The 27,967-nt window shown below is 33.5% G+C and overlaps 1 protein-coding gene across 1 annotated transcript in view; it reads right to left on the bottom strand.

The window, feature by feature from the left end:
- Positions 1 to 1,339: 1,339 nt before the first annotated feature.
- Positions 1,340 to 27,967, bottom strand: part of DPY19L2 (dpy-19 like 2) — a 69,724-nt gene continuing 43,096 nt past the window's right edge. Inside the window, exons 12-22 of the mRNA XM_047763093.1 lie at positions 27,640 to 27,699; positions 22,966 to 23,046; positions 20,762 to 20,863; positions 19,361 to 19,432; positions 17,033 to 17,079; positions 14,252 to 14,276; positions 8,931 to 9,050; positions 7,579 to 7,753; positions 7,029 to 7,128; positions 5,582 to 5,707; positions 1,340 to 1,707 (exon numbers count right to left, since the gene is read on the bottom strand). Of these exons, the coding sequence (XP_047619049.1) occupies positions 1,557 to 1,707; positions 5,582 to 5,707; positions 7,029 to 7,128; positions 7,579 to 7,753; positions 8,931 to 9,050; positions 14,252 to 14,276; positions 17,033 to 17,079; positions 19,361 to 19,432; positions 20,762 to 20,863; positions 22,966 to 23,046; positions 27,640 to 27,699 (1,059 nt within the window). The 3' untranslated portion in view covers positions 1,340 to 1,556. The remainder of the gene's footprint in view (positions 1,708 to 5,581; positions 5,708 to 7,028; positions 7,129 to 7,578; positions 7,754 to 8,930; positions 9,051 to 14,251; positions 14,277 to 17,032; positions 17,080 to 19,360; positions 19,433 to 20,761; positions 20,864 to 22,965; positions 23,047 to 27,639; positions 27,700 to 27,967) is intronic.

Here is a 27,967-nt window from a genome sequence, read left to right as displayed (position 1 = left end):
ATATAAATCCATGTAAATATATTTGTATTGAATATTTTATTAGCTAATGCAGTTCTTTTTTCAAAAATTATTCTACCAACTTCTTTAAAATATTTCCCATGAAAACATCATCTGAAATGTATTTATAAATATTAGGTGTTATATCTCCTTTCCCTCTTTGTCCCACACTTACACTGAAACAAATTATTTGAAAATGCTAATAAAAATAAAATTTGGCATGCTTTCTTATTAGCTGTTTTGTATCTTGTATTAAAATATTTTTATAACTATAAAAGTTGAAAAATAACTTGTTGGTTTTCCTGTTTATATAATATAGATATATAAAACCTTCTACCTACTATAAAAGTGAACTAATCTATGGAATTAAGTCATTTTGTTATCCCAAACGTAAAGGGCCAAAAACATAGGGAATTACAAAAATTCCAAGATGATTAAAGTAGGTGCACAATAAAATAATAGAGACAGAGCATATTTAACATCTATCAAGTAGAGACAGAGTGTTTATCTTTCCCGTTGGCAACAATCTTAAGATAACTATTTGCCACTTTTCAAAGCATTATTGTTGGGAGGTTTTATACTCGGGGAGAGGACCTATAAAACATCACCTTCCTCATCCAAAACCAAAAATAAATGGGGACTTAAAAATCTATTATTACAAAATATGGTGACCAGAAAAAAAGACTATGTCCAATGAGCGACATGGCTTCAATATGAAAATGCCTTTGCTTCACTCAAGATCTAGAATCTTAAGATCTCATTTGATAAATTTAACAGGATTTTCTTTTCTGATTACATTTAACCCCTAAGTTTTTCTTGTGTACTGTAACAATTTTTATTCTACTTGGACATTAAAAGTAAAACCAGCAGATTCTAGAAACAGAGTAATAATCTGCTGAATTTAAGTTCAGAATTAATCAGTGGAAAATATGTATCTGGTTGGGTAGATATGCCAGAGATTCGAAGCATTACAAAGTAAGCTGTTTTCAGAAATGCTTAACTTCAAGTGAAAAAAAGTTATTAAAAGCTATTAAAGATCTTTCCTGAGGGATAATAAAAGCAAAAACAACATTAAACAACACATGGTTACAAAGAAACTTCCTCACAGAGGTAAAGAGGTTGTGATCAGTATCAGCATCTTTAGAAATTGTCCTTTCAGAAATTATATTAGTCTATACTAAGTGGTTTAGAATTTAAGCTGGTATATCTGGTACTAGAGAAACTCCGAAGCAATTCACCTAGTTGGATACAAAAGGAGTTACATATCCTTGATTTATTAAATTTCATTGTTCTTTTATACATATTTTTTCTTTAAAACTTTAAGTTGATCATTTGTTTATAGAGTATGGAATGATTTACTTGTTTACATGACAAGCTTAATAAGGCTGATGTTCAATGGAAAACAATAAAATAATTTAACTTTTTGGAATTAGAAAAATTTTTAATTATTTTTATTCTTTTTAAGGGTCCCTATTAAAGCTTGTTATTTTTATTAGTGTAAATAAACTAAAGTGACTGTTTTTTACACACCTCTTTGCACCACAGTGTAAAGGGTAGTCTCAGTTAACCTTTAATACCCTGTACATACTATTCTGAAATACTGTGGTGAAGTATGGCCTCGCATCCTTGAGCAAGACACTGCATAAGGGAGGGTTAGCTGAGTTGGAAGGGTCTTCTACATCCCAAATTTCAAGCATACTGCAACCAGGCCTGAAAAAAATAGGCACACACATATCTAAATTTAAAATGCATTCAGATCTCGAAGAAATATAATAATAAAGTATCTCCTAGACTGTTTAGAGACTTCTTTAATAAATGAAAGATTTTGAAGCATTTCAAAAAACATTAGTTCAAAATTTAGAGATAATAAAAGTGAAAGTATGCTGCATTTTCATGTTCCATTTAACAAAATAATATTTTTGAATCAAATAATAAGGGCTCAATGTACATTCAGAAATATATATTTAAAATTCACTTTCAAAATGAAATATAAATGTTTTCTTTTCTTTCTTTTCTTTTTCTTTTTCTTTCTTTTCTTTTCTTGCTTTTTTAGGGCCACACCCCCTGCACATGGAAATTCCCAGGCTAGGGGTTAAATTGGTGCTACAGCAGTGAGCCTACACTACAGCCATGGCAACACAGGATTCGAGCCGCATCTGCAATGTACACCACACTCACGGCAATGCCAGATCCCCGACTCACTGAGCGAGGCTAGGGATTGAATCCGCAGCCTCATGGATACTAGTCGGATTTGTTTCCACTGTGCCACAATGGGAACTGATAAATGATATATATTTTCTAAGTGATATTGCCATTCAAACATCAGGGCCATTTATAGTAGAATGGGACAAATTAAAGTTAATCTAGCTCCTGATGAAGTTCATATTCTTAGCTTTAATTGATTTGGATTAGTATGAAAATACATATAGCCCAAAACATACAGCCCAAAGCAGGGAAGGAAAGCTCTTATGCCAATTTTATTCTCCTCAACTCTTTCCCTTTTGGGTGATTTTATCAGTGGACTGAATGAGATAATATTTCTCACTAGAAAATAACCCTGCATAAGAGTCATTAAAGAAGAAGTCAAGCAAAACTGGTTTCTAAACATCTATATTGAGGCATAATTTATGTACAATAAAATTCACCCATTTTATATGTAAAGTTTGTTAAATATGGGCGAATGTCTTTAGGGGTTTAAGTAACCCCATCATCACAATACAGAAAATTTCCATCACCGCAATGAGTTTTCTTGTACCCTTGACAGTCAAGTCCCTCTCCAAACATAAGCTGAGGCAAGCAATGATCTCCTTTCTGTGCTATAGTTTTACTTTTTTTTTTTTTTTTTTTTTTTTGTGTGTGTGTGTGTCTTTTTACCATTTCTTGGGCCGCTCCCATGGCATATGGAGGTTCCCAGGCTAGGGGTTGAATTGGAGCTGTAGCCACCGGCCTATACCAGAGCCACAGCAACGCGGGATCCGAGCCACATCTGCAACCTACACCACAGCTCACGGCAATGCCGGATCCTTAACCTACTGAGCAAGGCCAGGGATTGAACCTGCAACTTCATGATTCCTAGTCGGATTTGTTAACCACTGCACCACTACGGGAACTCCTAGGAAAAAAATTTCTTTTTTTAAGGGCTGCGCCTGTGGCATATGGAGGTTGCCAGGCTAGGGTCAAATTGGAGCTGCAGCTGCTGGCCCATGCCACAACCACAGCAACATAGGATCCGAGCCATGTCTGCAACCTACACCACAGCTCACGGCAATGGTGGATGATTAACCCACTGAGTGGAGCCAGGGGTCAACCCCAATCCTCATGGATACTAGTTGGGTTTGTGACCACTGAGCCACAACCAGAACTCCCAGTGATTTACATAACTAACTGCTTCCCTAAGTAGTGTGAGCCTAAGTTCTCACTTCTCAGTGCTCCCGGCCACTGTGTTGGTTGACAGACCTGCTTACGATCTCATTGCTCTTTCTTCCCTGCCATTTCTAACAGTTCTCCAAAGTGATTGTATCATTTTTACTTCCATTAGCAATGTAAGAGCTTTACAGTTATTCTGTTTTAATTGGTCTTTATTATTAACCTGTAGAATTTTCTTTTTCTTCTTCTTTTTTTTTTTTTCTTTTTTTCACTTTTTAGGGCCACATCCACAGCATTGGAAGTTCCCAGGCTAGAGGTTCAATCAGAGCTACAGCTGCTGGCCTATGCCACAGCCACAACAACGTGGCATCCAAGCCGTGTTTGCAAACTACACCGCAGCTCATGACAATGATGGATCCCTGATCCCATTGAGCGAGGCCAGGGATTAAACCCACATTCTCATGGATACTAGTTTCTGCTGCACGACAATGGGAACTCCCAGAATTTCTTTATATGAACTATATTTATAAGTCCTTTATCAGATATATGTTTTCAAATATTTTCTTCTAGTCTGTGGCCTGCCATATTTTTTTAACAAAATCTTTTTGAGGAAAATATTTCAATTTTGATATGTCCAATTTATTGATTTTTTTAACAGTTAGTATTGTGTTCTTAGAAATCTTCTACAATTTTAGCTTTTACATTTACTTCTCTAATCCATGTAAAGTTAATTTTGTGTATGGTATAGTATGGGTCCTGGTTTAATTTTTCTTTTATACATTACATCCAGTTATATCAGCAATATTGTTAAAAGACCCTCTTTTTCCATTCAAGTAAAAAATAGTGCTTTAAAATTTCCTTTGGGGTTTTTTTCTTTGACCCACAAATTATCCATAAGTTTACCATTTAATTTGTAAGTATGTATGGATTTACTAGGTAAGTATTTATTATTGTTTTCTATTTTAATTCGGTAAGGTTCCAAATCTTTTAAATATATTGAACCACTTATACAGCCCAGCATATATTCTCTCCTGGTGAACATTCCACATGCCCTTCAGAAGAATGTGTATTCCACGGCTCTTTCCTACAGTGTTCTGTAAAAGTCAATTAGGGTCAGGTGATTCAATACTCTTTGTTGTTTATCTTCTATATCCTTACTGACTTTTTATCTACATTTCCTAGCAGATAAAAGAATGTTAACATTCTAAGTATGGTTAAAGATTTGTTTTTTTCTCCTTTTAGTCGTCCACATTTTATGTGCTTTGAAGCTCTGTTCAGAGGTATGCACATTTAAAACCGTTACATATTTTTCATGAATCCATCCTTTTGTCATCATAAAATATCCACCTTTGTGGATAAATAAAAATTTTGAAGTATGCTTTGTCTTCTAAATTTTAAATTAAATTAATATGATAAACATATATAGTGAGATTATGATATTTCCATTTCTTTGAAAGGTGCCACTTTTCCTAGACATATTTATTAGATTTAAAATTAGATATAAAAATTAGCTACTAGAATTTTCAAACTTAGCTCTTTGAAAATATGTGATAGCCAAATTTCTACTTATTCACAGGAGAAATGAAAATTCTTAATGTTAAAATTAATACAACAAAGGACTTCTTAAATTTGAGGAGCCTAAATGAAGGCCTCAAGATATGTATTACACATCTCACAATTTTATGTATTTTTAGAAATTCAAAATTTAGAAATTTAAAAATTTTTGTCAGAAACATTTTATTATGTCCTTTTGAGTTATGTGAAACTTTTCTTATGAAGCTTATAAATCCAATGTAAATCAGTTGTAGTAACAGGATGCTAACTAATATCACAATTTGCTGTAAAATTTCAGCAAAATGTATTTGCTGACATCTAATAAAATTTATCAGAAACCTTGAAAATTATGGGAAAAAGCTACATTTAAGACGTTAAGTTAAAATGAAAAAATTAGGATACTAAACTATACTTAAATAATAGTTAGGTTATACTTAAATAATAGTATAATTTTACTTTCCTAAACGAAAGTTAGGTTATACTTAAATAATACTATAATTTTACTTTCCTAAACGAAATAATTTTAAATAAAATACCAGGGTAGCAATTTAACAGAATTAATTTAAAACAAGAATTTTTAAAGAATCAGGACAGCTGGAATCAAGTAGAGCATTCGTTGTTTTAAAATACACCGTATCATATATAGCTCAGGGCTCATACTCACTTAGTTCTCACAACGCACCATGCCTCTTCTAAAATGTAGTAATTCACATGTAATTCCAGCAACTTATCTCTCACTTCTTTTGCAGATTTTCGACTATATGCAGAATAAACTGTTTTTGTCCGAGCTCTTTAAATTCAAACAAGATGAAAAAATTTTAAGTAAATGATAATAGAATTGATTAAAGAAATTTTGCTAGTAAATTAAAATCTCAGTGCTTACTGGATTGGAGCATTGATTATATACAACTTAAAACAGGATGAATAATTTTGACGATAGCAATTTCCACATTTCTACTTATATTTTGCACACGCTAAAACATATAGCAATTTGAATTTTGCAGGTATAGCTTATTAGTGTGTAAACCAATTTAGAGTCTAGAGATAGGTAGCAGTATAAAGTTCAGAATATAAAATTTGTTTTGTGTAATTCATAAAATAATCTGGAACAAATTAAGATAGAGGCTAAATATAGTAAAAATGTGGATTTCAGCAGATAATTTCATCTATAGAAGCTCTGAAAAGCATATAAGTTGAGCTGAATGTAGAAAATAGAACAATTACACAGTGGGCATCTAGGGTAGCAGTCAGGTAGAGAAAGCAGTTTAAGAGAAGCTTGAAAGACAGGAATGCTTACCAAAATGTGGTACAACAGATGATTTAGCCCTTAATGGGAGTTTTTATAAAATCTGGACAAATTATCAATTATGCATAAGATTTTTCTTAGGATTTCAAGCATACAGAATGCCCAATCTCCACCACCAGACATAAAACTTCAAATAACTTGAAACATTACCTCTAACAATAAGCCAAAAACACTTTGAAATTAAATGATTACCTACACAATTACTAGAATGACTAAAATAAATTTTTAAAAGTCAGTCATTTAAGTTAAGGAAAACAAAACTTTCAAACTTCAGCAGGAACTAGAGTTCTCATAATAAGCTAGTGAAAAAGCACCCCAAATTTTCATAAAGGCGTTTAAGATGGCATATTTCATGTAAATTTTCTGTCTGTTAAAAAAGCTAATCAATGGCCACCATTAAGATCAAGAAAGGTTTCTTAAGCCAGGCAGAGGGGCTGTGGAATCCAGAAAAAGATCTGGCAAATTATGGCGATGAGCCAAATCTATGTCCCCTCTTGTTACTACTACTTAGGAGTTTCACAGTAACACACGTATCCATATAAAGACTAGTCACAAATGTGACACATTTTCACTGAGCAAAACTGGCTTTTGCTTTTTTCAGTTTTCAGAGGTTTATTAAGGTTTCTTTAGGTCAACAGGTATATACTGTAATTTCTGGATGGTTATACATTTTTTTTTAACTTCAAGCGTGACTATGAGAATGAGAGTGTGTGTGAGTGTGTGTATAACAATTTTCTCTATTCCTATGAATCAGCAGAAGTCATTAGTGTGTCTGATTCAAGAATTCTATCAGCTGCCCACCCACCTCAAGTCAGCATCTTCATAATGTGGGTGGTTCACAATGGGGTGAAGAGTGGAAAGCTTGACACTTGCCATTGTAGGCATGGCACCTGCAAAAACAGCATCTGAAAAACAAGATTATATTCCTTAACAACATGTTTTAAATTTATACATTTCATCAAACCATTTCATTACTTATTGGTAGTACATTTTGGAGTAATGACATGTATAAATATATTGCCTTTTGTTTATAACTAGTGATACACTAAAATTTATTATCTGGCTCCAATTTCAGTTCTGTCTCTTGGGAGACAAAAAGAGTGACTGCTTACTTCCTGGCACTTTTATATAATAAATGCTTAAAGAATTAGGAAGGTTATTATCATTTTTAATCAGTACAGTAAAGTCAGTAATAAACACAAGGCATATTATTCAGATCTACTGTAAATAACTGAATGTTTACTTTCAAATACAATTAAGCATTCTTAATGTGTAGGAAAAACCCTATTTCCCTACTGTGCTCATATTTACATAATGTCTATGCTAGCTCTACATATAACGAAACAGCTACATACCTGGTCTGGTATTGTATCTGACCCACTGTATCAGTTCTTCCTGGGGCAAATTATTAAATTCTCCTATTATGCTCCATTGATTATGGAGGTTTGCACACCCTTGTATTGACATCACTGTTAGAATGCCAAAGACAACATTCTCAAAACGAAGTCTGCAAAAAAGCCAGCCAAAGAGCTGAAATGAAAGAAACCATTTATTTATAATTCTTAGATGAAGAGTGCTACTGGATCAATAACAAATTTTCTCCTTTCTACTTCAGCCAAGGTGGGTTACCATTTGGTACTAATATTATACAGAGCTATTATCACCTATTGTTTAAAAAGAGAAAACATTTTGGAATTAGGGCCCAGTTAAAAATGAAGCTTTCTCTCCTCTTAAAAGAATTAAAGAAGGAATACCTGATTTACTACCACACACTAAGATTAGAAGATAACAACTTTGAAACATCCTGGAACTAAATCCTTTAACATTTGGCTGCTTTTTTTTTTTTCTTTGTTTTAGGGCCACGACTGTGGCATACAGAAGTACCCCATCTAGGGGTCAATTCGGAGCTGTAGCTGCTGGCCTATACTGCAGCCACAGCAATGCAAGATACAAGCTGCATCTGCAGCCTAAACCACAGCTCATAGCAACGACAGATCCTTAACCCACTGAGCGAGGCCAGGGATCGAACCCCAGTCCTCATGGATACTAGTCATATTTTCAACCCACTGAACCACAACAGCAACTCCCATCTGGCTGCCTTTTATGCATATTTTGAATAACTAGGGAACCCCACTAGTATTGACATGTATCTTCGTCTCGGGAAAATAAACACTATGATATTCTAAGGTAAGAAACTTATAATCAAAACTAAATAAGGTGTTTCTAGATGTAACTTGGTCCCAAAATTCTATCTAACTTCAGCTAGCTCTTTCATATATAAGATATAGTAACAGAATGCCAAATTGACAATTTCCTCCCAATTATCTGAGCCCAACAGGACAATACTGGAGCAATTACTCTGCCTCTCCTCCAGTACTACAAGAGCACTTGAGGATGGTTTTGATGGACCAAGACACTCTTAAACAGACCTGAACTTCAAAAAACTCTATTTGTGGATAGGATACTAATAGGAAAAGTGTGCCTCATCACTTGTCACAGAGGTATCAGCTAAAGTCTAGGAATAATTTTCAAAGATATTTGAATTTGCTTTTCTTACTCTATTTTGAATCATGAACTAACATTTAAAATAATTTAAGAAAAAAACACCTAGTGTTTTTGTGTTTTGGATTACTCAGCAAAGCCATGATAACTGCACTGCAGCTGCTATAGTTGTAATAATTTAATTATACAAGAATGAATACCTTACCCGTCGAGAGCATATCAGGGAAGCCATAATACACATGTGAGGTGTCAAAAACAGCTTCAGTCTCATAATCAAAATTGCAAGGGAAGTAAACGCAAACAACTGCAGTGTGTGAAAAATTAGCTATAAAAACACAAAATGAAATGACATTTTCACTTTATGTATTTTAAAATTAAAATATTAAAAATAAAGTACATTAAAACTTGTTATTTGCTAGGACAAGGATCTTTTAACTTAGTAAGAAATCTATTAATATTTATTCATTCATTCCTTCAACAAAGCTTTATCAAATGCCTGCTATCTGCCAGGTACTGTTCTGGGTGCTTTGGATAGAGTAGTGAATATAACAGTGAACAATTCCTGTCCTGTGAGGCTCACATTTTAGTACATTTAATATGGAGAGACAGAAAATAAATACATATAGCAAATAATGAAATCCTTTAAACAGTCTATCAGAAAGTGGTTAAGTGCAATGGAAAAGGAAGCAGAGCCAGGAAAGGAGACTAGAGTGCATGATGTGGTGTGAGGTCACAGGCAGGAGAAGTTGCAAGTTTAAGGAGCATCATCAGAGGGGCCTTTTTGAAAAGGAGGTATCTGAGCAACAAGCTACACAAGGTGAGGAAGGGAGACATAGAGACATGAAAATATGAGATGCTCAATAAACTGTGTCATTCAATCAGCAACAAAAATCATAACACAAACTAGATTAACTTAGAAGTAGGGGAGTTGTATAAATATTTGCTAATTAGTAGGACACCTCATTTTGATTAATGTGGGAGTCCAATGGAATTCCTGTCATGGCTCAGTGGAAACAAATCTGATTAGTATCTATAGGGACATGGGTTTGATCCCCGGCCTCAGGCCTCACTCAATGGGTTAAGGATCCAGTGTTGACGTGAGCTATTGTCTAGGTCACAGACACGGCTTGGATCTGGCATTGCTGTGGCTGTGGTGTAGGCCAGTGGCTACAGCTCCAGTTCAACCCCTAGCCTGGGAACTTCCATATGCCACGAGTGCAGCCCTAAAAAGACAATGAAAAAAGATGGGGTTCCACTGAGCAAAAGTGCCAAACAAAACTTTTCCAATAGACATATTCATAAAATATCAACCAACTCCTCACTAGAAAAATGGACAAAGAATTAATGCAACCAAAAGTAAGTGCTACTAAAAATCCATTTTCTAACTCACTAATTTTCAAACAAATTAAATAGTAAAGATAATATTTTACCTATAGGAGTTCCCGTCGTGGCTCAGTGGTTAACGAATCTGACTAGGAACCATGAGGTTGCGGGTTCAGTCCCTGCCCTTGCTCAGTGAGTTAAGCTCTGGCATTGCCATGAGCTGTGGTATAGGTCGCAGACATGGCTCTGATCTGGCGTTGCTGTGGCTCTGGCATAGGCCGGTGTCTACAGCTCCGATTAGACCCCTAGCCTGGGAACCTCCATGTGCTGCGGGAAGCAGCCCTAGAAAAAGACAAAAAAAAAAAAAATATATATATATATACATAAAACCTATAAAACTGACAAATATTACAATAATACTGAGTGTTAGCAAGGATGCCATGAAATACACACTGAAATAACTGGTACATTTATGTAATTTAGCAGTATTTTTCAAAACCCAAGAAAAGAGCCAACTCCTCTGACCTAAGTTGTAGTTAAAGAAATTTAACTTAAGGGAATAATCAAATCACAAAAATGTTTCTACAAAGATGATCACTGAAGTGAATTTTTAACAGCAAAAACAGAAACCTCAGAGACCAATACAGAAGACTAAGTAAGTAACTGCATTTCCTGTATATAGCCATTAAAAGATTACATATTGGAAGATTATTTAATGGCATGGAAAAGTTTTCAGAAGATAAAAGTCTTTACTTATAGAATGATATTAATTTTGTGAAAACCATCTATATATGTATATATAAATGCACAGGGGGAAGAGACTGTGAGAGAATATACCCAAAAAGTTACCAGAAGTTATTTCTGAATGGTGATTTTTCTGCATTTTTCAAATTTCAAAAATAAAGAAAATAATAAAAAGTTGAAATAAAAGAGAAGCTAATATAACATTATATGTTAACTACACTCTAAAGATTAAAAAAAAACAAAATGGTAAAAACTATACCTAAAGCTGTATTTTTTTAAAAAAAATTTAAATAATGTTTAAAAATGGAATTTGTTAATTTTTAAAATAATTCTTGAAACCAGAGTTGGAATGTGGAATATTTATTTCAAAATCAATCCCTCATTTTTCTTTAGTCAAACGTCATCTTTGGACAAAATCAGGAACATGATGTGGAGAGAAGAAAAGACGCCAACACACAAAGAGATCCTTTTGTTTAGGAGATTATGTGGGCCACCTGCTTTAATCATCTATCCCAAACATGGATCACTTCCATAAATCCATGAACTGAATATTCACTATTTCCCTAAAAGGAATATGCTGTAGGAGTACCTATACAAAAACGGATAGCTGTAAACATTAGGAAAATCTTTTCTAAAACTTAACTAATGTTTTCCTGTAACTTCCACACCTCTGGAACTGCACCAAATTAGTCTAAACCCATTTTTGCATGACAGTTCTCTATTATATAAATATTGTAATTCTGGCTGTGTACTATCCCCAAATTCTATCTTTCTATCTTTAGGATAAATATTTGGAAAACGTCAATCATTAGTTGTGTGTTGTGATAATTCTGGTTGCCCTGCTCTGGATGTGGCACAGATTGTCCATGTTTTTCTTAAAATGTGGCATCCAGAAATAGACTATAATAGATATGGATAATCAATGCAAATACGCATTTGAATTCTCCCTATTTTCCATACTTTGGTTATTTTGAGCCACAGGATGATACTTTCATTTTCTCCCTACCTCCTGTAACTTCTACCTTAGCAACAACTTCTCACATGACCAAAAAATCAAATCCAAAGTAGTAATTCTCCTTAACTTTCCTCTGTCATCTAAAGATTAAAGGAAGGATTCTGTTTTCATAAGGAAACTTGAAAAAGCTCCACCATTACTTTGTCTTCCCTGCATGATGCTTTTTGTGGCTGGATGACAGAACAGCTATTCCAAATGGCATCATTTATGCTTCTTTTCTGTTCTCACCCAAATGTTCCTAACCATTCGTTTACTCCCAGTCTCCTGACTTTCCATAAAGTTCTGTCAGCATAGTTATTTTCTCTTCCATTCTAAAGAATAACTTTCTTTTTAACTACCAAGTGGAGGACAGAAGGCCCTAGTCAAAAAGTATAGTACAAAAATTACTACTGGATGTACACTATTGTCAATCTGGTACCTCTTTCCATGTAAATATTACTAGGAAAATCCTGACAACATTTTTAGAGGCTGGAATGAAGGAAGAGAAGCTCAGGAAACTGTTTACTACTCATCTTTGGAATAAGTGAGCCCAACTGGGTAAAGTATGAAGTAGCAGCTACCAGAGAGAGAGAAAACAAGGACTAATTAAGCCAGTCCAAATGGCAAGTTGTTCTTGTCAAAATTACCTCTCATGACAGTGTGAAGATGTCCTGAGACTATGCTAAAGAGATGCCCTTCACTGGCACAGTTAACAGGGAGCGGAATATTAGATTTGAAGTTAGATCCAGAAGGCATTCTAATTATAAAATTGGACATTTACACAATGCTTAACTCATACTAGACATTATTGTCAGCATCTTACATATAATTCATTTAATCCCAGAGTAACCATATGAGATAAGTACTATTACAATTGTTGTTTTTGTTGCTCCCAGAAAGATGTGAAATAACTTAGCCAATATCACACTTAGTAAGTGGAAGAACAAAGATCTGAGATCAGTGCAACTCCTGAGTCACTGTCTTTAACCATTATCCTACACTCTTTCTCTAAACAGTAAACTATGCAACAACATAGTTCTATTAGTCTGTGAATACAGAAGTGTAGACTCCTAATCACCATATCTATCTACATAAAAGCAGTGCACATTGGTGGTAGCAGAGTGAATGGCTAACAGCATGGATTTTGCTGCTACATTGCCTGGGTTCATGAGTCCTTGACTCCGCAAAGCTTTGTGATCTTTAGTAAATCACATAACCTCCCTATGCCACAGTTTTTTTTCATTTGTAAAATATATATTAAAAAGAAAAAAACAGTCCTTACCTCAATGGCTTGTTCTGAGAATGAAATTATTAAGCTATATGAATAGCTTTCTCCCAAACACCCTGCACTTGGAAAGGAGTAAGGACTGCCTATTCCTCTGAGAGCACTGGAAATGTATTGCTAGCAGTCAAACGCAAGATTTATGGCAAATGAGCTGTGAGACTTTGGGTAAGCTACTTAATTTCACCAGGTCTCTAGTTCTTGGCAGAGACCCCTTTGCTCTTCTTTCTAGACACACAGCAAGACTCCATTTCCCAGCCTCCCCAGCAGTCGGGTGTGGCCTTGTGCCTGAGTATCCCTGGGCAGGAAATGAGGTCCATCTTTTTCAGGCCTAGCCCTTATGAAGCCTCCAGTGCACAATCATCTGTGTTCTCCTGGTTTCAACTTCATATGAGCAAAGCAATAAACTTCTACTAAGTTAGGTCATTTTAGTGTTAGCGTTTATTTCTCTAACAGCTAGTACCATTTTAATTAACATATTTTTTTATTTGCAAAGTGGGAACAATATTATTATGAGAATTAAATAGTACAGTACATGGCACATGGCAACAATTTAAAAAATATTAGTTATCATCATAACTATTTCCTATTAAATTTAAATTCAGTTACCCTCTTTTGTAAATTTGTCATTTCCCTTAAAACTTAAAGTTCTTTTACTTAGGAAATTTTATTTCCAGCCCATTCTGCTCTTTCTTTAAAATAATTTAGCATCGTAAAAAAGGCTATCTTGGTTTTGTTCATTGAAAAATTAGATATATTTTGAGGGTAGGAATAGTGCTATATCATCTGTTGTTATCATATAACACTTCTGAGCTTGTAACTGATTGGCCATCAAGTCTGTGTGTGGCAGAAAGCTACCAGTCTCAAGGCCATGCGTTCTTGCCCTGATGGCCTGGAGCTGATTAGCTCAGCAGGTTAGAAATTAATGTTTACTATTGTTGAGTGAATAAATGAAGGTAATTTAATTATACTCTGTGATCATAAATCAGCTTTCTGACTGTCAAGTCCTTACTACTGTTCAAAACTGAGAGAAGGAAGGAAGGATCAGGAATAATGTATTACCAGTGTTGAACTACTTATGAGCTGCTGATAAAGTATCAGCAGCAAGGGTAAACCTTCATGAATTATCCTTGAACTAAAATATAACGCACAAATTTAGCAAAGAGTAAAAGGAAAGCTTTACCTCACCATGTTCAAGGAGCTGTTTTCTGGAATAAAACAAAAATATCCTCTATTTACTGAATGCCCATTATTACTATCATTACATCAAAATGAACTTCCATTCATTTGTTCTTATATTTTAAAAACCTCACTCTCTCTAAACTACTTAGGAGTATAAATAAAAAATTAGATAATATTACTAAAAATTATAGCAATTTAAAAGGCATGATTTATAGTCATACTATTTGAAGTATATCAAAATGCAGCTCTTTGGTTAAGATAAAATAGGTTTTGCTGATTGCTGAAGACTGTGCCTCTGGAGAGATAAATAAAAATTATTTATTTTTATTTATTAAATATTATCTATGAAATATTCAACCATATATAGAATACATAATGCTTTATATAATCAATGCTGTGACTTTTGAGCTGTTTTCATTTTTCACAATTATAAATAACATGAACATCCTTGTACGTAAAACTGTGGGAGCATCTCTGAGTATTTCCTTAGGATAAATTTCTAGAGTAAAATTTATTAAGTAAAGTACATAAGTATTTTTAGCTCCAGAAAAGCTAACAATTTTTTAAAAAATATTTATGTCTGCAAATATACTTCATTTTTATAGCACAACTTACTGTGTTCTAGGCACTGTGCAGTGAACACAGTGAAAATAGCATAGATACTGTTCTCATCCTCATAAAGTTTATTTTAGATCCAGATAAGAGGTTTAAGACTGCCTATTTCATTGCTCCACTGAGATGACTGAATATTTTAGTTTTATAGGCTTTGCAGGATAAGAGGCCTTTTCATGTGAATTTTGGGGTCAGAGAAAGAAGTAAGACAATATAAGTAAGAAAGTTAAAAAGTGTAAGAAAGTTCAGGGGCATACACAGATCCAGAGATTCTTTTTTTAAAGAATAGTTGGAGGAAGGTCTCTTAGAATATTAGTGAAGTCACCAAATTATTTTCTACCACTGCAGCTCTTTCCTGACTTATGCAGTCAAGGGTGGAGGTGAGGGGTGGGTGAATGGGTTCCTACTTGTCCTGAAATCTGCAGTCACAAGAGAAACTTGTAGTGAGCTATTGTATATAAGTGGAGAGACCCTGGTAGGTAAGTATTATAATCACCAAGGACCCCAACAATAACCACCGGTATAAACCCAGAAATAAAAATATCAATATAAAGCCAAATCATGAGACATAAATAGGATGAAAGGAAAATACCAGGATAAATAAGCAAATGAACTGACCACTCAACAAATAGTTAACATAAGAAATAATAGAGCATCAAATGAAAATTCTAATTATCTTCTCAGAAGTTTAAGAGGATACTGCATCCATACAATTAAAACAAGCTGCAATATAAAAAAGAGCTTTCAGAAATTCTGAGTAAAACATATTTGCCTAATTTAAAACTCCAAAAGAAGGCTGAATAACAGAAGGCACACAGCTGAAATTAGTAATGTTGAAGATCCAATCATGGAATTCTGTGAGAACATAAAAGAAAAAAGAAATAGAAAATATGACAAAAGCAATAATAGATGTTCATAACAGAGAAGCTAATGCAGAGAGAGAGAGAATAGCAATTCCCTGAGCTAAAGAAAGATTTTGAATGTTCAGATAAAATAGTCCCATGAATAAACATATAAAAGGGCAGAAATCTTAAAGAGCAATGGCTGAAAACTTGCTCCATCTGAACAGAACAAAGTAGAGTGGATCTATTAACCCCCTTGATTTGGAAACAACTTCAAGAAATAAGATTTTTTTCCATTTCAACATAAGATTCTAATTAGCTTTTCTGGCAGCCATACAAAACTGTTTACTGAAAATATAAGCATGGAATACAGGGTTCCTGAGAACTCTCTGTACTACTTTCACAATTTTTCTGTAAATCTAAAACTGTCCTAAAATAAATTTTATTAAAAAACACTCAAAGGCGTTCCCGTCGTGGCTCAGCAGAAACGAATCTGACTAGCACCCATGAGGACAAAGGTTTGATCCCTGGCCTTGCACAGTGGGTTAAGGATCCATGAGCTGTGGTGTAGGTGGTAGACGTGGCTCAGATCCCGCGTTGTTGTGGCTGTGGTATAAGCTGGCAGCTATAGCTCCAATGCGACCTCTAGCCTGCAAACTTCCATATTCCATGGGTGTGGCCCTTAAAAGATAAAAAAATAAATAAATAAAATTTAAAAACTCAATCTAATGGACGTATCTCTACAAATATAAAACGTAAATTGAGTTAAAATTTTCCTCAGAAGGAAGTCTTCACAATTTACTTCTCATGTCCTATAGCAATGTGTGATTTGATGTGTATTTTTCTTGTATTTGCCACTAGTCACAATTCTAGTGACTATGAAAAGCATGAATAAATGTAACAAATAGTTTTAACTATAAATGTAGGGAAACTATTTTGTGAATATTCAGAAAAACAAGTATGATTTCTCCGAAAGTTTAAAAAAAAAAAACAAAAGAATTGCCAAAATAAAACTTTAGCTTACTTCTATATACTGACTTTAAATTGCAGAGGTATATTAAAATTAAACTAAATCATTCGAACTTTGAGTTAACCCACAAATATAAATACCTCCAAAACAAGTCCAAATACATACAACAGAGATGGCCATAAGACTAACACATTTGGTCTTGCTTTTTTTTTTCTTTTTAAGAATATATCTAAGTTGGGTTCATATCTTTTGTAATCATAATACTGAAGTTTACATAAATTCATTTGGAAAATTGATATTACAGTAAGTTATTTAATAATTGAATGTAGTATCATTTAAAAACTGTGATGTAAATTACCTTAGATAAGTGTTTGCAGATAAGACACATAAAATATCACGAAAAGCCTGTGGATAGAATCAAGTCAATAAAACTTCTAAGAAATTAAGTGACATTTAAAATGCCCTGCTTCATTAACATAAACACTCCCACTAGAAAGAAGTATTTTTATCATTAAAATGAGCCCTCAGGAGCAGTTTAGTTCCAGCTCTACCTCAGGCAAGTAATTTCTTGAGGTTGTAATCTCCTTTTCTATTAAAAAAAAAGCACTGGAGTAAATCTTTTGGCTCTAAAATCCAGAGGTTTTATACGTGGATGACTTCTTACTAGAGTTTAAGTTTACTGGGAGGTGGGTGGGTGTAGATGGAGGACTGGTTTCCATAAAGGAGGCAGCTTCCTCCAGGTACTTTCAGAGACTATTTTATCTTGACCTTTCAAGTGAATTAGAAATCTCTCTAGCTCCATCTACACAGTCTATATTGCTACTTCAAACTCTTGAGTATTATGCAATTAGTTATGGCATATCTGCTTCCCTGATTTAGCTCAGCCTAAAGTGAATGCTACCAAAGGCTTAAGAGCATTTATCAAAATATACAGATGATGATGAGGGAGGAAGAGAGGGAAGAGTGAAAGGGAATGTGGAAGCTAATTTTGGACAAAGAGGCTTTAGCAGCAATCATATTTAAGAAATTTACGGGGAGATTAAAATTTTGCACTCTATGTGATAGGTGGTTTATAACTTACAGATAAACATTTTTAAAGTATGTAGTAAAATTTGGACTCTAATTTAAAATGAAGTCTAAGTTCAAAATTTGTAACTTCTCTCACTGAACCAACAGCATCCTGCACGCAAGAATGCTTCAAATAACATGAGATTACAGTCACTTCAGCAAGCAAAAGCTTATTCAAGGGTATAGATGACAGAATGTATGCATTTATGAAAGTCTAAGATTCAGCACTGTCAGGGGAAAATCATACTATCTGGTATGATATGCCTTCCTCCTTTCCCTTCCAGAAGTGATTTCACACAAACAAAAAGTTAAATGGACGTCAGAAATACCCTTGAGGTGGGAAATGAGCCAAAATAGGACAAATAAAGACTGAGGGGTTTAAGTGGATGCAGAAAGGAGTTAAGCTTTAATGGCTGCGGGACGGGTGTGTGTATGTGTGCCCGCAAGTGCACACTTACTCGTGCACACCCATGGTTTGAGCTGTTGCTTGTTCTGGGGCTAGTGGTATGTTTATGAGTCTTTGATCTTGGATCTTAATTTAAAAAATAGTTAATGGTAGATCTAGGTTATCATTTTCTCCTGTGCTGGATAGCTCCTCAGTGAATGGTTAATTTCTGCATTAGTCCTCCCAAGTGGAGTCTTGTAAGAATACCACAAGTTGCCATGATGGAATAGAGAATCAGGCTGGAGGAGAAAATCTGCAACTTGAGCTAGGTAGGGCCCAAGCAATGGAGAGCAGCAAAATTGTGTTCAGTGTACCTATTCCTTCTCATTACATCCATCCTGACTCTCTCCAAGTGGTCCCTAGGCAAATGGAACAAGGATGAAATAACAGAGACGTAGAGGGAGGTGCCTTTTTCACTCACACATTATTCACATTCTCTGTGAAAACAAAGGAATGAGAAACATGGGAACTGGAACTACATAGAGAAGATATGCAATCTGACTTTAAATATAGAAAACTGACCTCAACAAGACCACACTTGGTATAATGGTACAGAAACTACGTTATTGCTGTCTGCTTAACAGTATAAAATACATACTGACTTAAGGAAGGACAACCTTTAAACAATATAAATAAAATGCTTCAAAATTGCTAAAAAACTGAGGACTCACTCTCTTTAACCAGGCTTTCAGGTAAACTACTCCCAGACCAAGATCTTCCAGGGGTATTTTAAATATTATTTCTTCTATTGTGATAATATTTTCTTCTTTTTGTGAAAACAGTGAATTGAATAAACAGTAGAGAATTATTTTTTTAATGGCTATACAAATTTCTCCTATTCACCTTGATCTCAAAATGGATCAAGATTTCTTTGAATTTGCTTTATATTTGAAAGCAAATCTTATTTATCCCAGTGTACCCACAATGTTAATGTCATTCTTGGTAGGTGGTGGGAAGGTGACAAATTTCCTTTGAAAGAATAAGAGTATTTTTTTAATGTGGTTTTTGGGAAGAAAAAAAAAACTCTTATAATACTAAAGAAAAGAATCTGAATAAAAAATATTTTTTAGGGGAAGAGAGTTCATCCTAAAAATAAGACACAATTCTGAGCTATTAGCATTAATCTAAGTCCTTATCTTGAACCCAAAAGCAAGTGAAAAAAAATTTAAATACCTTTTTAAAGATAAAATAAGTAATCACCATAACGACTGGAAGCAATAATGTCTTTGTGTATCTCAGTGGCGTCTGAAATATAGCAAATCAGTCAAAATAGTTATTTATTAAATTTTATATTAAATGAGTAAAAATTTATGTCAAATTGAGTGTTACAATAAAATTTTGTAGAGGTAAAAACATCTTTGTCATGGAGAACATATACATTTATCGAATTTCATGTTCTAATATAAGAATCAAAATTATAAAAGTAGTTACACAAATGTATCAAAAATTTTAATGATAAAAACTATTAAACCAAAATTACTTATGTATATTATTTTTTCATTTATTTTGGTTTTATCTTTCCTTTATTTAGATAATAGTAGGTTTTAAAAAGTGTGTTTACTGGGGAGTTCCCGTCGTGGCGCAGCGGTTAACGAATCCGACTAGGAACCATGAGGTTGCGGGTTCGGTCCCTGCCCTTGCTCAGTGGGTTAACGATCCGGTGTTGCCGTGGGCTGTGGTGTAGGCTGCAGACGCGGCTCGGATCCCGCGTTGCTGTGGCTCTGGCATAGGCCGGTGGCTACAGCTCCAATTCAACCCCTTAGCCTGGAACCTCCATATGCCGTGGGAGCGGCCCAAGAAATAGCAACAACAACAACAAAAAAGACAAAAGACAAAAAAAAAAAGTGTGTTTACTGATCCCTAGATTATCACCTCCTGGGCTGCAAAGTTCTATTATTTTCATTTGTAAAACTACAGAACTAACAAGGAAGAAAGTTACCCAAGTAATTACCGTTAAGTATAAATAAGTATTTAATTAATATGTGCAGCTAAGTCATTGTCATGAATTGTAACAGGCAGTGATTTATCATGCAAGTAAAGTGTATATTTCTTAAAGGCAGAAAGTAAATCATAAACTGCCTCACAGGTGATTAGTGGTCAGTAATTATTTTTGAATGAATGTATGACTAACTGGATAGATAGGAGAATAACACATGGTTAGTAGTATAAACTTCCTGGCAACATCTTATTTTAAAATTTTGTAATATTAGGGATATTAAGTGAAATAAAACTGAATTTTTAAAAAAGAAAAACAAAGAATTTGGGTTTATTTTTCCTGAGTGGTCTTATAACTACAACTGATCTAGATTATTAAAAGTAATTGAACTGTAATTATAATAATTCGCTATGGGTTGTATAGAATGTTACACACTTTTCCCAGTAAGGGCCATTTTTTAAAAATTGATTTTACACATAAGAAAACAGGTAAGGAAGGCTATATGATTAGCAAAAGCATAAAAAATGAAAGTTGATAGTTTCTAAATAAAATTTTTGAGTTGCAGATTAAAGGGAAAACTTAAGAGTAAGAAATCATAATACCTATAGAGAAGGAAAAAAACAAAGAAACATTCATACCGCTTTTTCCATGAAGTCAAATTCAGGAGCACACGTGTAAATTAAAGTGTCAAAATCTGTATATCGTAAGATTCTGGCTGCTATAAGGTCACTAAGGCGAATCTGGAAGAAAATAACATAAAACAAATTAAAATTACACAAATAATTACAGTCAATAATAATTGGTTTGATGTAATAGCAACAAACTCTACAGAGACTCCAAGGATGTCCTTCCAAGAAAACAAACAAAAAAATACAGTGAACTATACATGTTAAGTGCTGAATTATGAAGAAAACTGAAAATAAAGAGAAATGAAAGGCAAAAAGAAATCAAAAAATAAGCAGAGAAAATGATAATTTAAAGAGTGAGCTAAAACGATTTTAGCATTTGCTGGGCACAAACAGGACACAGTTGATACTGAGATTTTTATAATCAAATCATTTATCAAGAAAAAACTAATTTCATTTTAACTTTTTCACCACACATTCTAAATCGTTAACAAATTTTCCAAGCATTGTCATTTTCACAAAGCCTCATATATTGATCACAATTTTTGGTGCTTCCTGAATTTTTCAGACATACATTCAAGCCACTAAATATAAGAACTATACCTACAACTAAGAAATACAAGAACTGTACATACTACTTTGATTTAGTTACTTGATCTCCAAGGCCTTTAAAATAAACAGTGTGTTTTAAAATAAATAAATAAATAATAAAAATAAACATTGTGAACCAAATCCAATGTCAATTCCTATTTTCTACTGATTATTTATTGCCTACTTTGGTAAGACAATTATTTTTACATTGAATTCTTAGAATGCCAGAAAAAGAAAAACAATTGGAATGCAAAACATTAACTCAAATTATCTTACAAGGACATAAATTATTTCATACCACCTTTGATAATTGTTTTTCAATTATTTGTGATTTCCCTTATCTACCAATGCCAAGGATAATTTAGAGTTAACTTTATTTTTCTAATTTAGAGTAGATTTGGTGACTAATGGTAATTTAGCAAAATGACTTTTGTTCCAAGTTTTTCTCACAGCTGTCACATAGAAGTTACTTAAGAATACCAAGGTGTGTCTGTGTGTGTGTGTGTGCACGCATGTGCGAGAGAGAGAGAGAGAGAGAGAGAGAGAGAGAGAGAGAGAGAGAGAGAGAGAGAGAGAGAGAGAGAGAGAGAGAGGGAGAGAGTGTTGTGTTTAGGATTTGTAAAGAGTTGAGTGACAATGTGGAGCAAAGCAAAAAGAAAATTACAGGCCAATTTAATAGACAATAAACTTAGGAAGCTTAAATAGAGTTTACCATAAAATGTATATCTCTTTTAGAATACAAAGTTAAGAACAACAAATAAACCTAAGAAACCACTATGTAGGGCTAAAAGTAAATGGTAATATAAATTATATTGTAAAATTTTATTTAACATAAATATGTATGTGGGATCAATTTCACTGGATAGTGATAGCACTTAACATTTTAGAGCATAACTACTATAATTCCTTGTTAAAGTTGAAGCAATTTCAGCATTAGACACGTTCCTAATTTGAGAGTACTAAATAAGGTAAATTTCAGAGTAGATTATTGTATGATACACTTATCTATGCTCACTTCCAAACAGAAAGTGCTGAAATCAAGTTAAATTTATGTATTACTTTCTATTTCCTAAATTAGTTAATAGAAACTTATGTTTTGAAAAGGGTCATTACTTGAGGTATTAGCCTTAAAAAAGACAGAATCACCATGCATGAGGGATATGGTCCATATACTTTCTAGAAGATGAAAAGATAGAGAATTTCTATCATTCTCTTTATACAAGAAAAACTTTAAAAATATTAAACCATATCTCAATTTTACTCTATATTATAAATAAAATTAGATTGAGATCTTGAGTTCTCTATTTCCAAGTACAGACTGTTCATATGTTAACATTTACAACAAATTATAATTTATTAAACAAATTATATTTTAACCAAAATATAAATAACTACTTAACATATTTTCTTCCTAGAAGGCCAAGTTAGCATTCATTGATATACTTTTAGTAGGTTGAAAAGCTCTGCAGGGCTTTAGTACTGACTCTGCCAGTGCTCAAAACCGTGAAGTAAGGCACTCAACCTCTATAAAATGAAGAGGCTTCATTTTAAAGTAGATGGTTTCAAAGTCTTCATTCAACTCTGTATTTATATAAATTTTAATGTTTTAACTAGATAGTACTTACATGGTCTGAAACACCTAAAATTTTAGATGTCAGAAATTTCAAAATGATTGTCCCACAAAACCATGCACAACCTTGAATTAGCTAGAAAATAAACAGAATAGATGGAAGTCAGAAGACAGAAGGCCCTTGTTCCTTGAAATTAACAAAGCTTCTATTAACAAGTTTTAGGTAAAAGGGAAATACAAACTTAAGAATTTTTTTTTAAATATGATTATGAAAACTACATGTTAAAAACTAAGGGAGACATGGAAAGCAATGATTGAAGAAAATTCATGGCCTCAAAAACTTTTATCAATAAAAATGAAAGTGAAAACAAAATTTTGATTCTAATACCTAAATAAAGAACAACAAAGTAAACCAAAAGAAAACACATGAAAGGAAATACTCAACAGAAGCACAGTCTACTATATTTACATCTATGTGTATCCAATTTCGTGGTCCTTTACTTCTTTCGGATGTTCTAAGATCCCCTCTCTCATCATTTACTTTCTGTTTCAAGGACTTCCATTAATTACTATTTAAAGGTTGCTCAACTAGCAACAAATTCTTAGTTTTCCTTTATCTGAGAATGTGCTTTAATTTCCCTTCATTCATAAAAGACACTTTGACTGGATATATAACTTATGGCTGACAATTCTTTCCAGCGCTTGACAAATACTGTGCCACCTCCTTCTGGCTCTCACAGTATCAGGTGAGAAGTCTGCTGTAATTCAAAGCAGCTTTGCCCTAAAGGTGACACACCATTTCTCTCTGTCTGCATACAACTTTTCTTTGCCTTTAGTTTGCAGAAGTTTAATTACAATGTGTCTTGGCATGGATTTTGTTGGCTTTATCCTACTTGGGATTCACTCAGTTACCTGATTGTAGATTTATTTCTTTTACCAAATTTGAAAAGTTTTCAGCCATTACTTCTTCAAATATACTTTCAGCCCCATTCTCTTTTTTCCTTTCCTTGGGGAAATTCCACAATACAAATATTATATTTTTTGTTATCACCCCCCAGTTTCCTAAACATCTATCATTTTTTTCTGGTATACTTTTTCCTCTGTTGCTTAGATTGGGTAAATTCTATTGTTCTATCTTCAAGGGCACTGACTGCTTCCTTTGTTATATTCATTCTGCTATCAATCTCATTCACATTTTTTTCAGTTATCATATTTTTAAGTTCCATAATTTCCAAGTTGCTCTTTTTTTATAAAAAAAAGTTTCTATTTCTTTGGTGAGATTTTCTATTTTTTCATTTGCTTCTAGAGTACTTATAATTGCTCATTGTAGTATTTTTATGACTGCTTTAAAATCCTTGCCAAATAAATCCCAACATCCTACTCATCTCAGTGTTGACATCTATTTATTGCCTTTTTTCATTCAAGTTGTGATTCTCCTTATTTTCATTTTAAGTGATTTTACAAAAATTTCTCTAAAAACTTTACATTTCAAAAGTATTATTAAATTTATTTAGATATTATATTTTTTTAGTCCTAATAGGCATGGCATGTTTTCAAAAATATGTTTTCTGCTTGTTGCCAAAGAATAGGAATGCAATTGACTTTAGAATACTAATCTTATATTGAGCCATGTTATTGAATTCTCATAATCTCTAATAATTATATGTAAATAATATAATGAATTTTGCTTCTTTTCATTTCTTTCTCATTCTTGTTATTTGCTTTCTTGCTTTAATGTTTTTGAACCTTTAATAAAATGTGAAAAAACATATTTATCTTGACCTTTATTTTAATTTTTTATGGCCACACCCATGGCATACAGAAGTTCCTAGGCCAGGGATTCAGTCTGAGCTGCAGCTGTGACTTATGCCGTAGATGTAGCAACACTGGATCCTTGATCTTTATCTTAAATGGAATTCTCCAACTATCTCACCTGTAAAACCAATGACTGCTGACGAATTTTATTGGGTTAAGTAAACTCCCTGCTATTTCTTCTGTGTTAAGAGTTTTTATCATAAATGGGTGCTCAATTGTATCAAATTTATTTTTTGCAACTAATGAGATGATTATAAAGTATTTTTCTACTTTAATCTACTAGTATGATAATTTACACTTGTGAACTTTCCAGAAATATCTTAACATCTTTGCATTCCTGGGGTGAGCCCAATTGGACAAGAACAGGTTATCTCATATATATATATAATATATAATCTTTTATATTTTTATATCCATGGAGTGTTTTTAATCTAGGTGGAATTTAAAATCTATGTTCATGAGTAAGAATAGGTTTAATCATATTGTCCTTGCCTGACTTTAGTATTTTAGATTGCCAAGGAGGTTTCGTTTCCCTTACTGTAAGTATCTTCATCCCTTATGACACATTCTCCTTGGTGTTTTTGAGCAAATTTTAGCATAAGCTCAGTTCAATATTTATCTCACAACCAAAAAATGTGGTCTCCCATTAAGCACTGAATTTTTTCCTATTGTGACACAAACTATAAGTGAATCACTTAGGTCTAAAATATTGATTAGGCTTGGGGAGTTCCCGTCATAGCTCAGTGGTTAACAAACCCGACAAGCATCCATAAGGACATGGGTTCGATCCCTGGCCCTGCCCAGTGGGTTAAGGATCTGGCATTGCCGTGAGCTGTGGTATAGGTCGAAGACGCAGCGCAGATCCCACATTGCTGTGGCTTTGGCGTAGGCCAGTGGCTAGAGCTCAGATTCGACCCCTAGCCTAGAAACCTCCATATGCTGCTTCCGGTGTGGCCCTAAAAAAAAAAAAAAAAAAAGACAAAAAGACAAAAAAAAACAAAAATTGGCTTTTAGGCTTTATGTTATAAATACTTATCTTTGCTAAAGATACATACAAGCTAAAAATAGAGAATAATTAACATCTAGGAAGGCAAGAATTTTTTCTTCTTTCAACTTACCACATGATGGTAAAGAATATTAAAATTAAGGTTTGATCAATCATAAGTGATAATTTATGTACTGTTTTACTGTCATTTGATGTAAAAACATAAGAATTTCCTTGTTTTCAAGCTTTCCAGTTAGGACAGAGCAAGATATTTTGATTCAATCTTTATTGACAGGTATGTAAGAATTACTTGGGGGTAATAAAACAAATGTTTTGTAAAAAAAGATTGTTAGTTCACAAAATAGCTTTGCTTTTTCTTTTTTACTGTCTTCAAAAAAAAAAAAAAAAAGGATCTATCTCCTGTGTAGTTTACATGACTACCATGATTCACTTCTCCCTTTTGCAAGAGACTGTTGGTATTAACTGTGTGAGTTTTGAAACATAAATATAAGCTGAATACTCATTATATCTTAACTCTTCTCTCTTTATATTTTTGTTTCTTTGAAATTTTTGAGTTGAAAGTTCTTTATTCTTTATAGTCTAAAATTGAAAATTTAAGATAAATTTTCCTGAGTGCAACTTTGGCAGAACTCTCTAGATGTCCAAAGACACTGTTCTATTTGTTGTAAATTTTCAGTAATTTGTGATTAAAATGTTGACTTTCTCCTGAGTTCAATTATTTAAAAATTTAAATTTTATGTTTATTTCTTGGTTTAATCTTTAAAAAAAAAACACTGCCAATTTTTCTGAAGTAAAAAAATCATATATTAGAAAGGTTATGTGATTGGGGATAGGTGAATGCTTCCAGCAATGAGAAATTGGCAACTCATTCCATTTTGTTCTTTAGAATTCTGCATGGAAATCTACCTTCTTATCTTACTATAACTTTTCCAGTTTTTCCCTATCAATTACAATACATAAAACTTTTCCAGTGTTACCTTATGTAATCACACTGTTCTTCAACATGGCAGACTTTGTTTATTTATTTATTTATTGTCTTTTTAGTGCCACACCCACAGCATATGGAGGTTCTCAGGCTAGGAGTCAAATTGGAGCCATAGCCACCAGCCTACGCCACAGCCACAGCAATGCAGGATCTGAGCTGCGTATGTGACCTACACCACAGCTCAAGGCAACGCCAGATCCTTAACCCACTGAGTGAGGCCAGGGATCAAACCCGCATCCTCATAGATGCTAGTTGGGTTCGTTAACCACTAAGCCATGACAGGAACTCTGAGATTTTATTTTTTAATAGGAGTAAATTAAAGACCCAGAGAAAAAGAATGAATGTCCTGTGTCTGATATTATGCCTACCTAATGGTATGTTTATTTTACTTTGTAACCTAACATACAAATATCGAGGTAACATAGGCCATCCATTGTGTATTTGGAAAGAAGTGCAACCAAGGCCAGGGAGTGGCTGAGATGAAATAGAAAAGGACTGGGAGATTGCAGGGAAAATGTTAAAAGGACAAAAATAGTGAGTCTAAAGTTGGACGTTGAAGGAAAGATAATGGATAAATGTAGAGAAAAAAAGGAAAGTTTTGGGGACAGAATTACAGAGTGAGTTATTTTAAGAGAAGGTTAGTAAATCTAAAGAGAGAAACCCAAAGCAAATAGAAAGAAATTTAAAAATCAAGGTGGTAGGGGTATAGTAGAGTGAAAAGTAAATAAAGAAAGACTTGAAATAAATGAACTAACTTCTTAAAAATGACATAGATGTTGCTGAGGACTATTACCTACCTTATACAAGTAGCTATTTATAAGATTAACTATAAATCATTCAATTTTTAAAGTATTTATCTGTATTCAGTTGAGAGAAATAAAAAATAATTTGAATAAGCTATGTTAAAAAATGTTGAAACTTACCCAAAAGTGGAGTTCAGATACTCCAAATCTTTGAATTTTATTTCTCTTTAGAATTATCACCTAAAATTCATATGATATAAAATAAAACAATTAAATAAAATTAAAATTTGTATTTTATATGAGTGATACATTTGAAAATTACACAGCCACCCCCTTCAATTTTGGCTATTACCAGCCATTTTGCCTTAATTGTTGATTTTTCTGAATTTGGACATGGAAAGTTTCCTTGGGGTGAGAGCTAAATGCTGTACACCAAAAGTTGACTCAAGAATAAAGTTATTTTCTCACTGAGTGACTTAAGATGCTTTATGCAGGACAATTCTTTTGA

Source organism: Phacochoerus africanus, chromosome 16 (assembly GCF_016906955.1).
Source record: "Phacochoerus africanus isolate WHEZ1 chromosome 16, ROS_Pafr_v1, whole genome shotgun sequence".
Lineage (NCBI taxonomy): Eukaryota > Metazoa > Chordata > Mammalia > Artiodactyla > Suidae > Phacochoerus > Phacochoerus africanus.
This window is presented reverse-complemented; position numbering and strand designations above follow the sequence as displayed.